Genomic DNA, 14320 nt, shown 5'->3' with positions numbered 1-14320 from the left:
TTGATGTACTCCTTTCCTGATTTGGAACCAGTCTGTTGTTCCATGTCCAGTTCTAACCATTGCTGCTTGGCCTGCATACAGATTTCTCAGGAGACAGGTCAGGTGGTTTGGTATTCCCATCTCTTGAAGAATTTTCCAGTTTGTTGTGATCCATACAGTCAAAGGCTTTGGCATAGTCAATTAGGCAGAAATAGATGTTTTTCTGGAACTCTCTTGCTTTTTCGATGACCCAACGGATGTTGGCAGTTTGATCTCTGGTTCCTCTGCCTTTTCTAAATCCAACTTGAACATCTGGAAGTTCACGGTTCACGTACTATTGAAGCCTGACTTGGAGAATTTTGAGCATTACTTTGCTACTGTGTGAGATGAGTGCAATTGTGTGGTAGTTTGAGCATTCTTTGGCATTGCCTTTCTTTGGGATTGGAATGAAAACTGACCTTTCCCAGTCCTGTGACCACTGCTGAGTTTTCCAAATTTGCTAGTATATTGAGTGCAGTACTTTCACAGCATCATCTTTTAGGATTTAAAATAGCTCAACTGAAGTTCCTTCACCTCCACTAGCTTTGTTCATAGTGATGCTTCCTAAGGCCCACTTGACTTCATTTTCCAGGATGTATGGCTCTAGGTGAGTGAGTGATCACACCATAGTGATTATCTTGGCCATGAAGATCTTTTTTGTACAGTTCTTCTGTATATTCTTGCCACCTCTTCTTAATATCTTCTGCTTCTGTTAGGTCCATGCCATTTCTGTCCTTTATTGAGTCCATCTTTGCATGAAATGTTCCCTTGGTATCTCTAATATTCTTGAAGAGATCTCTAGTCTTTCCCATTCTATTGTTTTCCTCTATTTCTTTGCACTGATCACTGCTGAAGGCTTTCTTATCTCTCCTTGCTATTCTTTGGAACTCTGCATTCAAATGGGTATATCTTTCCTTTTCTCCTTTGCTTTTGGCTTCTCTTCTCTTCACAGCTATTCGTAAGGCCTTCTCAGACAACCATTTTGCCTTTCAAATCTTATTTAATGGCCTGCCTCAAAGGACCCTGCCTCTCTGCCTTTGTTCAGTCGCCAAGTACTCTTCGTGACCCCACGGACTGCAGCACACCAGGCTTCCCTGTTTCTCATCATCTCCCAGAGTTTGCCAAAGTTCATGCCCATTGAATCGGTGATGCCGTCCAGCCATCTTATCTTTTGTTTCCCTCTTCTCCTCCTTCCTTCAATCTTTCCCAGCGTGAGGGTCTTTGCCAACGAGTTAGCTGTTTGCATTGTGTGTGCGTGTGCAAAGTCGCTTCATTTGTGTCCAACTCTGTGACCCCATGGACTGTAGCCTGCCAGGCTCCTCTGTCCATGGGTTCTCCAGCAAGAATACTGGAGTGGGTTGCCATGCCCTCCTCCAGGGGATCATCCCAACCCAGTGATTGAACCCATGTCACCTGTAGTCCTTGTATTGCAGGCAGAATCTTTATCACTGAGCCACCCGGGAAGAAGCCCAGCTCTTCGCATTAGGTGGCCAAAGTATTGGAGCTTCAGCTTCATTCCTTCCAAGGAGTATTCAGAGTTGATTTTTTTGAAGACTGACTGGTTTGATCTTGCTTTCCAAGATACTCTCAAGGGTCTCCTTCAGCATCACATTTCAAAAGCATCAGTTCTTCCTTGCTCTGCTTCTTCAATGTCCAGCTCTAACATCCATACATGACTACTGGAAAGACCATAGCCTTGATTATATAGACCTCTGTCGGCAAAATGAAGTCCTTGCTTAAGTTTGTCATAGCTTTCCTGCTTAGAAGCAGTGGTCTTCTAATTTCATGGCTGCAGTCACCATCTGTGATTTTAGAGCTGAAGAAGAGGAAATCTGTCCCTGTTTACACCTTTTCCCCTTCTATTTGCCATGAAGTGATGGGACCGAATGCATGATCTTAGTTCTTTTAGTACTGAGTTTTAAGCTGACTTTTTTACTCTCCTGCCTTCACCCTCATCAAGAATCTCTTTAGTTTCTCTTCACTTTCTCTCATTAGAGTGGGATCGTCTGCATATCTGAAGTTTTGATATTTCTCCTGGCAATCTTCTAGTTTGTGAGTCATCCAGCCCAGCATTTCTCATCATGTGCTTTGCATATAAGTTAAATAAACAGAGTGACAATAACAGCCTTGTACTCCTTTCTCAATCCTGAACCAGTCAGTTGTTCCATACAGGGTTCTAACTGTTGCTTCTTGACCTGCATACAGATTTCTCAGGAGACAGGTAATAGTCTGGTATTCCCATCTCTTTAAGAGTTTTCCGCAGATTGTTGTGATCTACACAGTCAAAGGCTTTAGTGTAGTCAGTGAAACAGAGGCAGATTTTTTTTGGAATTCCCTTGCTTTCTCTATGATCCAGCAAATGTTGGCAATTTGATCTCTGGTTCCTCTTCTTTTTCTAAACCCAGGTTGAACATCTGGAAGTTCTCGGGTTCACATAATGCTGAAGCTTAGCTTGGAGGATTTGAACATAACCTTGCTAGAATGGGAGATGAGTGCAATTGTCTAGTTTAACCATTCTTTAGAACTGCCGTTCTTGGTAATTTGGGTGAGGATTGACCTTTTCCAGTCCTGTGGCCACTGCTGGGTTTTCCAGATTTGCTGACATATTGAGTGCAGCACTTCACTAGCATCATCTTTTAGGATTTTAAATAGCTCTGCTGGAATTCCGTCATTTCCACAAACTGTATTGTTTGCCTGTTAAACTAAAATGCCTTGTTCATCTCATAGATAATCTGACCCTGCCCACCTGTGAATGGCTGCAAAAAAAAGATTTACACATTCTTTCCAGAGGCTGGCTCTTCCTGGAGATATTTGCAAGACTGAAAACTCTTTTTACTTTGCTTCCTCACTGCCTCCCTCTCTATTCTGCCTTTTGACTATGGATCCTCATTTCGTCTTTCTTGGGTTGTATAAAAGAACCTGGCATCCAGACCCAGACAGGATGGTTATTTTGAGACGTTAGTCTGCCATCTCCTTGGTCAGCCAGCTTGCCTCTACACCTTGTCTCTTGGCTTCATTGCCCTGTTGTGCGGCAAGCAGGATGAGCATGGGCTTGGTAATACTGCTTCCATATTTTTTTTCATTACAAGCATACCTCGTTTTATTGAAGGCTTGTGGCAACCTGGCATTGGCAGATGATAGCTTTTTTAGCAATAGAATCTTTTAAAATCAAGATATGTGCATAGTTTTCTTTCTTTCTTTTTTTTTATGTACGTAGTTTTCTTCGGGTATAATGCTACTGCATACTTAATAGACAGCAGTATAATGTGAACGTAACTTTTATATGCATTGGAAAGCAAAAAATTCATGTGACTCACTTTATTGTGTCGACTTAAAAACAACATGAGAGCTGTGAGTTAAGTTTTATTTGGGACAAAATGAGGACTGCAGCCAGGGAGACAGCACCTCCTATAGCTCTGAGAGACTGCTCCAAAGAGATAGTGAGGGAAAGGGAATATAAAGATTGTGGTGAAGGGGGAGTTCACCGTGCAATCAAGCTCTTAACCTAGTAAGAGGTTTTCTGCTAGTCATGAGGAGCTGAAGTCTTCATGAAGGGATTTAGTGCTTTTCTAGATATGAGGAGATGCAAAGATTGGGGTCATGAAATCAGTTCGTGAACATATCCAACTATCTAAAGACCCGTTCCACCAGATTCTGTGGCGCACAGAGTGCCTTATTCTCGACACTGAGCTCCCTCGGGGTGTTGAAGGTCAACAGCTGCAGCCGCAGTGTTCGGTCTCCACAGAGGCAGATGGCAAACGCCCTTGGCAAGCACCAGTTTATAGTTGACAATTGACAATAATTGCTTTATTGTGGTGGTCTGGAACTGAACCCGCCATATCTCTGAGGGATGCCCTATAACTTACTGCCACTTGAGATAGTATCGCCTTTGCTTGCTTACTTTTGTAGTGTCTCTCCCCTCCTACCTTAGCTTCAAACAATAGTCGTTCTGAATATTCATCGAATAAAGTCCATTTGATTTTAAATTTCCCTTGAGGTTTTTATAAAGTCTTATTTATGTAGTTAAGATTTTTTTCACCAGTAAAAATAATTCCTTTTTCCCTTGTTATTTAGAGACTTTTTAAATTATTTTAACTATTTTGTTACATGTTAGTCTCTAGAAAATGCATCCCCTTTAGTTTTTAAACCTGTGAACACATGGCTATACGTTGTAGATATGGTAACTAATACATGAGAACTGAATGTAGTCAGGTGGTTCAGTTTGTGAACTGAAATTTGTGGTAGATATTTTTGTGGTTTATGAGAATATGTTTTCATAGATGTTTTACTACATGGACTGTAAACTGGACCCAAATTTGGTTTAAAGGATAAATCATTTTTATAAGATGATTTAACTTTATGCATGGGAATGAATGTAAATTTCTTTAAGGGTCCTCCAGAATTACTGGATCTTTCCCTCTGGTTTCTGGAATCTTGGGAGCAGAAAGGGAACTGCTAAGTCTTATTGACTGTAATCCCTTATCTTACCCAAGTCTTCTGGTTTACCGACCTTCCACCTAGAGTGGCTCAGGCTTGAAGTGCTTTCCAGTGTTGAGTCATCCTCCAGCAGTTGTTCCACCGCGTACCTGCTGCACCTGTTTCTCTCTCCTGTGTCTTGCTGGGTCTTTTTGTGTCCTGTCAAGAAGATGGGCTATGCCAGTCTAAATCTTTGTTGACTCACCAGTGTCTACCCTTTTCTGACTTCTGCCAGCAAAATGGATTGGGATACAGCGTGGGAAGCCCAAGGCTGTATTATGTTCAATTGACTGCCAAGGAACTGCCCTTTTCTTTGTTGAAGGGTCTAGTACTTCCTTTTCTCTTGTTTCTCTGTGCAGTCCTTGGCATTGAAAACTGAGGAATTAAAGTTAATTGCTTCTGGGCAAAGTGCGTTTTCACTGATGTTACATTTAAAATAATGTCACGTTTGATGGCTTACTTGGAGAAGTTTGCTCTTGTGTGATGCTCTAGTAATGAACTGTTATTTCACTGTTTTACAGAGTACTTAAGATTTCACGTATTTTTGCTGAACTTGTTTAAAAAAAAAAAGCGCTTGGGATGATGGATTAACAAGAACATTGAAATTCTGAAAAGTTTCAAATTGGAGCATATTGAATTTTCACCCTAGTCCAGCAGCTGTGCTGCTCACTTAAATACAGATGAATGAAGACCCCATTCGGAAAGACACCTGGCCAGCGGTCCAGAGCTGATGCAGGTAGGCAGTGCAGTTCTACACTTACTTTAGTACAATAAATTTGAAACAGTTGTAAAAATGGGGAGTGCTCTCATGTAATTCCCAGTGGTTTGCTATTCTTAAAGCTTTGTGATTTCTAGTATTTTATACATGTGAAAAACACAGGTTTAGGTTTTTGAAACATAGGGATCATATTTATTTTTTCTGTGGTCTTTTGCAGTGAGTTATGGATGTCCAGTAAATTTAGCAAGTGAATTGTAAACACATAAGAGGTTTATAGTAAGTAAAAGTTTTATCATTGGTTTTTGAAAGAAGTGAAAGTGAGATGACTAGATGAGTTATTAGATTTAGTGAGGTTTAGAGTATTTAATAGGAAAAAAGGTAAACTTAGTTTTTTGTATAATTACTTGAAAGAACTTTACTGGAATGTACTGTATGGAAATGAATATTTAATAGAAATTCTTATTTTTGTGGCATACAGCTGATACTAGAAGTTTAGATTTTGCATGGTTTTTGTCTACCCTAGAACACTAAAAGGTAAAAATCTTATAGGCTACAAAATAAAATAGGTAAGTAATATATTCTTTTGTTGTTGTTTAGTCACTAAGTTGTGTCTGATTCCTTTTCAACCCCATGGACTGTAGCCCCCCAGGCTTCTCTGTCCATGGGATTTCCCAGGCAAGAATACTGGAGTGGGTTGCCATTATTTTTTCTCTAGGGATCTTCACTGAGTCATCAGGGAAGCCCAGTATTCTCTTTTGGACTTACATTTTTCTCCATTCCAGAAATACATTTGAATATTGAAAACGTCTGTCAAATACAAGTGAATCTGAGAATTCAGCTAGCAGAATTACTATTAATCTTACAAATAGTTGCTGTGTGGTTTAGAATTTATTTATTCACTATGGTGTTTGTAATTCCTTTGTAGAGGAGCCACAGGGATTAAGATTTTAAGTTCCTTTTGTCTCTTTGATTTTAGTTCCTCTTGTACACATTGATTCAACTGTTACATTTGTCCGTAAGAATAACTTGCAGTCCTGGTGGCAGACTGGAGTGTAAGTCAGCTGAGAGTTTACTATTCTGATGCCAACTCTCATCAGTTCTACCCTGCTCTTTATTTCATTACTTCTTAAAACTTTTTAGATAATTTATTTATTTTTGTTTACACTAGGTCTCTGTTGCTGCGTTCAGTTTCTCTAGTTTCTACTAGCAGGGGCTGCTCTTTGCGGTGCATTGCCGTGACTTCTTGATGCAGAGCACAAGCTCTAGACACACTGGCTTCAGTAGTTGCCACATGCCGGCTCTTGAGCACAGGTTCAGTTGCCACATGCGGGCTCTAGAGCACAGGTTCAAGTTGCACACAGGCTTAAATTGCTCTGCAACATGTGGAATCTTCTCAGACCAGGGGTCAAGCTTGTGTCCCCTGCATTGGCAGGCGGATTCTTAATCACTGCACCACCAGGGAAGTCCTGTCCTGCTCTTTTACTAGCTGTGTAAACATTTGTACATTTTGTATCTTCTTAAGCCTTGTTTTTCCTCATCTAAACAATAGTTTAGTGTGTATCTGTTATGTGTCTGTTATGTATCTACTGGAGTTATTATGAAGAAATAAATGTGTTTTTGTGTGTTAGGTAGGTGTTACATGCCTACCACATTGTAGCTGCAATGTTTTAAAAAAACAGTTTTGTTGATCATACTATTTTAACAAAATGTTTATTTCATCTCATTTGTTGCAAAAATTGCCGTCAGCAAAGGTTTTTGTTGATCAGTGAACCCCCCATGTTTCTGTAGCTTGAAATAGTAATTGTACCCCAAGTTTTTTTATGCACACCATTCTGAATTCATCACTCCTGTTTTCTTCATTGATTTAAAGTCATATTCTTAGTTAGAAGAGAGAATTGATTAAAGGGATGTGTAGTATGGTATAAGTAGTTGAAGGAGCTAAACCAGGAGATGTTACTGCTAAGGGAGAGATTGTCTAATCCTAGCCAGTACTTTGATCTTATATTTTCTTATCCTTTGATAATTTCTTAGAGCACATGGCGTAGCACTAAAGACAGATACTCTGTAAATTCCAGTTGGCCTGTTGTTTAATATTTTAACGTGTAAGACCCTGGGGTCATTTATTTTTCACTGTTATGTATTATACTCTTAGATTACTGATCCCTTGATCAGTATTATTTATAAAATTATCTTAATCATTTTTCCTGTTAACGTAAATGGAGGCTCTGTTACTTTTAAATCCTTATACCAGTAACAAATGTGCCCATTAAGAAATAAAATTCACCTAGAAAGGGGGTTTCTTATTTTCATGCATCAAGAAACCTAGATAGACATTCCAGAGTTGCTCTGGTGGCTCAGATATGCCCTTACTCTGGTACCATCTTGAAACTGAAGCGGGGAGCCTTCAGTGTGTAGGGCTCCTAGGGTATTTCTCTTCCACTGTGGGCCATTGGATATCTGGACTTATTACTTAAGGCTCCCAGAGCAGGTCCCTGAAGAGAAGCAGGCACAGATGCATGGTGTTTTCTGTTGGGAGTCTTGAAAGTTATATGGGTTCACTTTTGTTGCATTCTGTTCATTGATGTAGTCTCAAAGGTCTGCTCAGGTTCCAGGGAGTGGGCATGTACTCCACTCTATGGGAGAAGTGTCAGAGAATTGTGGTCATGTTTTAAAACCACCACAGTGGGCAAATCCTAATACCTGACAGTGTTTGTCATTAGGGCATGTGTGATCAATAAAAATTTGAAAATTGAATATTTGCATTATCTCTATATACATAGTTCACTATAATAGCGATTTCTATTTTTTAAATAATTTAGATTTATTTATATAATTATGTTGGAATTTAATTGGTTCTAAAGTGGTAGTTTATATATACCTACTGATGTTGAACTGCAAGTCCTTTTACCTGATAAAACTTTTTTTCATGTTTTCCTCCCATAGAGTTAGCCTCCATTTTTACCTAGTTTATGAAATATAAATTTTCTCCCTTTATGACATATTTTAATCATACTGATAAGTACAGGGAATGGTAATAATAATGGATGTGCCTAATACTCAGATTAACAACTATTTTTACTGTATTCAGATGTTTTTAAAACCTCGATTTTTATATTTATCAATCAATAGAAATTCATGAGTGAAGTGTCAAATAGTGCCAAAGACTTTCATCAAAAAGTAGGCATTCTGTTTATTTTGATTTTTTGCCTGCAGTATTTGTAAATAATGAGTATACAAATTTCTCTTTATTAGATATTGAAATCTGTTGAGGATTCTTTTTCACATAACATCTTTTTCTCTCATTAGCCTTTTTGTTTTTTTAAAAAAATGAGGTCTATTTAATTTTTTAATTGAAATAATAGCTGATTTGCAATGTTGAGTTAGTTTCAGGTATACAGTGAAGTGACTCAGTTGAATATGTGCTGCTGCTGCTGCGAAGTTGCTTGTCGTGTCCGACTCTTTGCAGCTCTATAGACTGTAGCCCACCAGGTTCCTCTGTCCGTGGGATTTTCCAGGCAAGAGTACTGGAGCGGGTTGCCATTTTCTTCTCTAAGGGATTTTCCTGACCCAGAGATTGAACCTGTGTCTCTGATGTCTCCTGCATTGGCAGGCAGGTTCTTTACCACTAGCGCCACCTGCATATACATATCTGTTTTTCAGATTCTTTTCCATGATAGGTTATTACAAGATATTGTGTATTGTTTTCTCCGCTGTATGGTCAGTCCTTGTTTACCTGTTCTATATGTGATGGTGTGTTTATGTTAATCAGAAACTCCTAATCTGTCCCCTCCCCTGATTATATCTCCTTTGGTAACCATAAGTTTGTCTTCTATGTCTGTGAGTCTGTTTCCGTTTTGTAAATAAGTTCATTTGTATTATTTTTTAAATTTCGCATGTAGGTGATAGCATGTGATATTTTTCCTTGACTTCAGTTAATAGGATAATCTTTTAGGTCTATACATGTAGCTGCAATGCCATTATTTCATCTATTTTTATGGCTGAGTAATAGTCTATTGTATATGTGTACACATCTTTATCCATTAATCTGTTGACGGTTACTTCTAGGTCTTGGCTGTTGTAATTGGTGCTGTTATGATCATTGAGATGCATGGATTGCAGTATCACATGGTAGCTCTGTTTTTAGTTTTTTTAAGGTACTGTTCTCCATAATAACCATACCAATTTACGTTCTCCAACCGTGTAGAAGAGTACCACACTCTGTAGCATTTATTGTTTGTTGACTTTTTAAAGACAGCCATTCTGACTGGTGTCTATCAGTCAGATATCTCATTGTTTGTACTTTTGATTTGCATTTCTTTAATAATTAGCAGTGTTGAGCTTATTTTCATATGCCTTTTACCCATCTTTATGTCATCTTTGGAGAAATGTTTGTTTAGATCTTCTGTCCTTTTTTGATTGGGCTGTTTTTGATACTAAGCTGTATGAAGTTTGTATATTTTGAAAATTAATCCCTGTTGGTAGCATCATTTGCAGATATTTTCTCCCAGTCTGTAGATTGACTTTTTGCTTTGTTATGGTTTTCTTTGCTGTACAAAAACTTTTTAAGTTTAATTAGATCCCATTTGTAAAATTTTTGCTTTTATTTCCATTACCGTAAGAGACAGAGCCAGCTGCCCACCCCCCCGCCCCGCCTGCTTCCCCCACCTCCCCAAATATTGCTTCGATTTATGTCAGAGTGTTCTGTTTTCCTCTAGGATTTTTATAGTACCCAGTCTTACATTTAGGTCTAATTCCTTTTGAGTTTATTTTTGTATATGGTGTTAAGGGAATGTTCTAATTTCATCCTCTTACATGTAGCTGTCCAGTTTTCCCAGCACTACTAACTGAAGAGACTGTCTTTTCTCTATTGTTTGTTCTTGCCTCCTCACAAACCCTCAGCTGTATATTCTTGCCACTCACAAACTCAAAAGTGTGTGAGTTTATTTCTAGGCTTTCTTTCCTGTCCATTGATCTCTATGTCTGTTTTTGTGCCAGTATCATATTGTTTGATTACTGGATCTTTGTAGTATAATCTGAAGTTAGGGAGCATGATTCCTCAGGTGTGTTCTTCTTTCTCAAGATTGTTCTGGCTATTTGGATTCTTTTGTGCTTCCATACAAATAAAATTTTTTGTTCTAGTTCTATGAAAAATACCATTGGTAATTTGAAAGGATTGCTTTGGGTTAGTGTGGCCATTTTAACATTATTGGTTCTTCCATTCCAAGAACACAGTATATCTTCAATTTCTTTTCATCAGTGTTTTATAGTTTTTGAAGTACTGGTATTTTCCTTCTTTAGGCTTTATTTCTAGATAAATTCTCTTTTTAATGTCTTATTTTTTTATATTTATTTATTTATTTGGCTCCTGTTAATGGATCACAGCCTTGTCGTGGTGAAGAGGCTTGTGTAACTAGAGATCTCTTCAAGAAAACTGGAGATATCAAGGGAATATTTCATGTAAGGAGGGGCATGATAAAGGACAGAAATGGTAAGGACCTATCAGAACCAGATTAAGAAGGGTGGCAAGAATACACAGAAGAACTATACAGAAAAGGTCTTAATGACTTGAATAACGACGATTTTGTGGTCACTCACCTAGAGTCGGAAATCCTGGAGTGTGAAGTCAAGTGGGCCTTAGCATTTACTACCAACAAAGCTAGTGGAGAGGTGGTAGAATTCCAGCTGAGCTATTTACAATCCTAGAAGATGATGCTGTTAAAGTGCTGCACTTTGATACATCAGCAAATTTGAAAAACTCAGCAATGGTCACAGTACTGGAAAAGGTCAGTTTTCATTCCAATTTCAAAGAAAGGCAATGCCAAAGAGTGTTCAAATTAATGTAGAATTGTACTCATTTCACTTGCTAGCAAGGTTATGCCCCAGATCCTTCAAGTGAGACTTTAGGAGTTTGTGAACCAAGAACTTACGGATGTACAGACTGGTTTAAAAAAAGGCAGAGGAACTAGAGATCAGATTGCCAACATTTGTTGGATCATAGAGAAAACCAGGGAATTCCAGAAAATCGTTTACTTCTGCTTCAATGACTATGCTAAAGCCTTTGACTTTGTGGATCACAACAAACTGTGGAAAATTCTTAAAGAGATAAGAATACCAGACCACCTTACTTGTCTCCTGAGAAACGTGTATGCAGGTCAAGAAGCAACAATTAGAGTGGGACGTGGAACAACTGACTGGTTCCAAATTGGGAAAGGAATATGACAAGCTGTATATTGTCACCCTGTTTATTTAACTTCTATGCAGAGTACATCATGTGAAATGCTGGGCTGGATGACTCAAGCTGGAGTCAAGATTGCTGAGAGAAATATCAACAACCTCAGGTATGTAGATGATACCACTCTAAAGGCAGAAAGTGAAGAGCAATTAAAGAGCTTCTTCGTGAGGGTGAAAGAGAAGAGTGACAAAGCTGGCTTAAAACTCAGTATTCAAGAAACTAAGGTGGCATCCGGTCCCCTCACTTCATGGCAGATAGATGGGGGAAAGTGGAAGCAGTGACAAACTTTATTTTCTTGGGTTCCAAAATCAATGCGGACAGTGACTGCAGCCACAAAATTAAGACACTTACTCCTTGGAAGAAAAGCTATGATAACCCTAGACAATGTATTAAAAAGCAGACTGACAAAGGTCTGTCTAGTTAAGCTACGGTTTTTCAAGTAGTTACATATGGATGTGAGAGTTGGACCATAAAGAAGGCTGAGTGACGAAGAATTGATGTTTTTTAATTATGGTGCTGGAGAAGACTCTTGAGAGTCCTTTGGGCTGCACGGAAGTGAAAGTGGTCTATCCTAAAGGAAATCAACCCTGAATATTCATTGGAAGGCTTGATGCTGAAGCTCTAGTACTTCGCCTACCTGTTGTGAAGAACAGACTCATTGGAAAAGACCCTGATGCTGGGGAAGGTTGAGGGCGAGAGGAGAAAGGGGCGACAGAGGTGAGATGGTTAGATAGCGTCACCAACTCAGCAGACATAAATCTGAGCAAACTCCAGGAGACGGTGAACGACTGGGGAGCCTGGTGTGCTGCCGTCCATGGGGTCACAAAGAGTCGGACACGACTTAGCGACTGAACAGAAACAACAATACATTTATTTGGCCTCACCAGGTCTTAGATGTGGCCCACAGGATCTTCGATCTTCATTGCAGCATAGCAGATTTTTTTTTTTTTTATAGCAGATCTTTTAATTGTGGCATGTGATCCCTTATTTGCAGCATATGGATCTAGTTCCATGAGCAGGGATTGAGTGCAGGCCCTCTGCATTGGGAGCATGGAATCTTAACCACTGAACCCCAGTAAAGTCCTTAGAGTCTTTTTGGATGCAGTGGTAAATGAACTTGTTTCCTTAATCTCTCTTTCTGATACTTCATTGTTAGTATACAGAAATACAAATGATTTCTGTATATTAATTTTGTATCCAGCAACTTTATCAAATTCAGTTGATGAGCTTTAGGAGTTTTCTGATAGCATCTTTTAGGATTTTCTATGCATAGCATTAAAAGTGACAGTTTAACTACTTCTTTAAACTTCTAAAAAAGCTTTGGCTAAAAATGTATTCATTGTTTCTGTCATGATTACTACATAATATTGAACATTTGAGCCAACTAATGCAGTATGGTTACCTTTTTTTGGTACATTATGTTTTTCTTGGAGTTCTGTGATTGCTTTATTTTTTTTTCTATTTGTTTAAGTTTCTTTGCAAGTTGAAGTATCCTAGAACCTCTAGCAGCTTTGTGAAACTCTCAATATAATTTCCTGCCTGCCGAATGTAATAGATAATCCATCTGTCCTTGTTTTTCTTAAGAGAGTTTTTTCTAGCACCTTCTGTCATTTTCTATTCTGTTGATTATTCTCTTGATCTGATACAACATTGTCATCCTTGGAGTTTCTTTTTCCTCTTTTATATGTTAGATTCTCCTTGGTTGCTGTGCGTTTGTTTCTTAGTGTATACTCTTGCCTAGCTAAAGCGTGTACATCTTTAAAAGTTTCATGAATAGGCAGTCGATGAGTTGGTTGTTAGAAAGCTACAGATGTAATGTATAGTGATTCATTCATATTCTTTACTTTTCAGTTCTCAGATTTACTGAAATTGTCTCTAAAAACAGTTTTCAAAAATGCATATAAAAAGGGCTTCCTTGGTGGCTCAGTGACAAAGACTCCCGCCTGCCAATGCAGGAGACAAGGGAAGATCCCACATGCTAAGGGGCGATCAAACCTGTGCTCCACCACTGTTGGGCCTGTGCTTCACAACAAGAAAAGCCGCTGCAGTGAGAAGTCTGCACTGCAGCTAGAGAAAGCCTGCGCGGCCAAAAATAAATAAATAATAAATTAAAAGTAAATTAAAAAAAAATGCTGATTATTTTGGAACTTGTGTCTGGATGAGCTTGTTAAACCAGTTTGAGTGTATATAGTTTTTCTTGCCTGTCATTGTTTAGGACAGTTCAAGTGACTACTGTTAGGTGAATCATAGAACAGTTTATTTTGTAAATTACGCTAGTGTTTCCTCACTTCAATCAACAAATAGATGTAGCGGAGGCTACCTAGTGAAGGGTCTTGTTCTGTTTTCCGCTGGAAAATCTGTGATCCTCAAATGGGTGATGTGAAGCCACTGTTGATAACAAACTAATCTTGGTGCCCAGTTAATATATACATACCTACCTATTCTTCTGTTACTTGCCTTTTCCACTGAACAGTATGTAGTGGTGACTTTTTCTTAGCAATATATAGAGAAATGGCTCATGGTTCTTTACAATTGAATAGTATTCCATTGTGTAGAAGTACGAAGTTAGTTTGTAGAGTAATCATTTATTTGCACATTTGTGTTGTTTCTACTCTCCTGCTATTGGAAATAATAACTGCAATGAATAGCCTTGCCCATTTGTCTTACTGCTGTCATTGGGATAGATTTCTTGAGGTAGCACTGAGTCAGATCTTAAATGTATATGTAATTCTGCAAGATACCATCACCTTCCCCTGTATGGGCTTTGTACCACTTTGCATTCCCACCAGCAAGTAATTTGCCAGTGCTTCTTACACAGTCTTGCCAGTGATGGATGTCATCAGCAGTGTAGATTTTTTTCCATCTAATGGTCAAGG

The 14320-nt window shown here is 38.7% G+C and overlaps 1 protein-coding gene across 3 annotated transcripts in view; it reads left to right on the top strand.

Annotated features, from left to right (window-relative positions):
- Nucleotides 1-14320, top strand: part of SPIN1 (spindlin 1) — an 87408-nt gene that overhangs the window by 34283 nt on the left and 38805 nt on the right. For 2 of the 3 annotated variants that reach the window (XM_043453095.1, XM_043453096.1), the window contains one exon: nucleotides 5016-5230. The exons of the other annotated variant lie outside the window; for it this stretch is intronic. In XM_043453095.1, coding sequence (XP_043309030.1) covers nucleotides 5179-5230 — 52 coding nt within the window. In that variant the 5' untranslated portion in view covers nucleotides 5016-5178. The remainder of the gene's footprint in view (nucleotides 1-5015; nucleotides 5231-14320) is intronic. 3 annotated transcript variants of the gene reach the window in all.

The sequence above is a fragment of the Cervus canadensis genome, chromosome 30 (assembly GCF_019320065.1).
Source record: "Cervus canadensis isolate Bull #8, Minnesota chromosome 30, ASM1932006v1, whole genome shotgun sequence".
NCBI lineage: Eukaryota > Metazoa > Chordata > Mammalia > Artiodactyla > Cervidae > Cervus > Cervus canadensis.
This window is presented reverse-complemented; position numbering and strand designations above follow the sequence as displayed.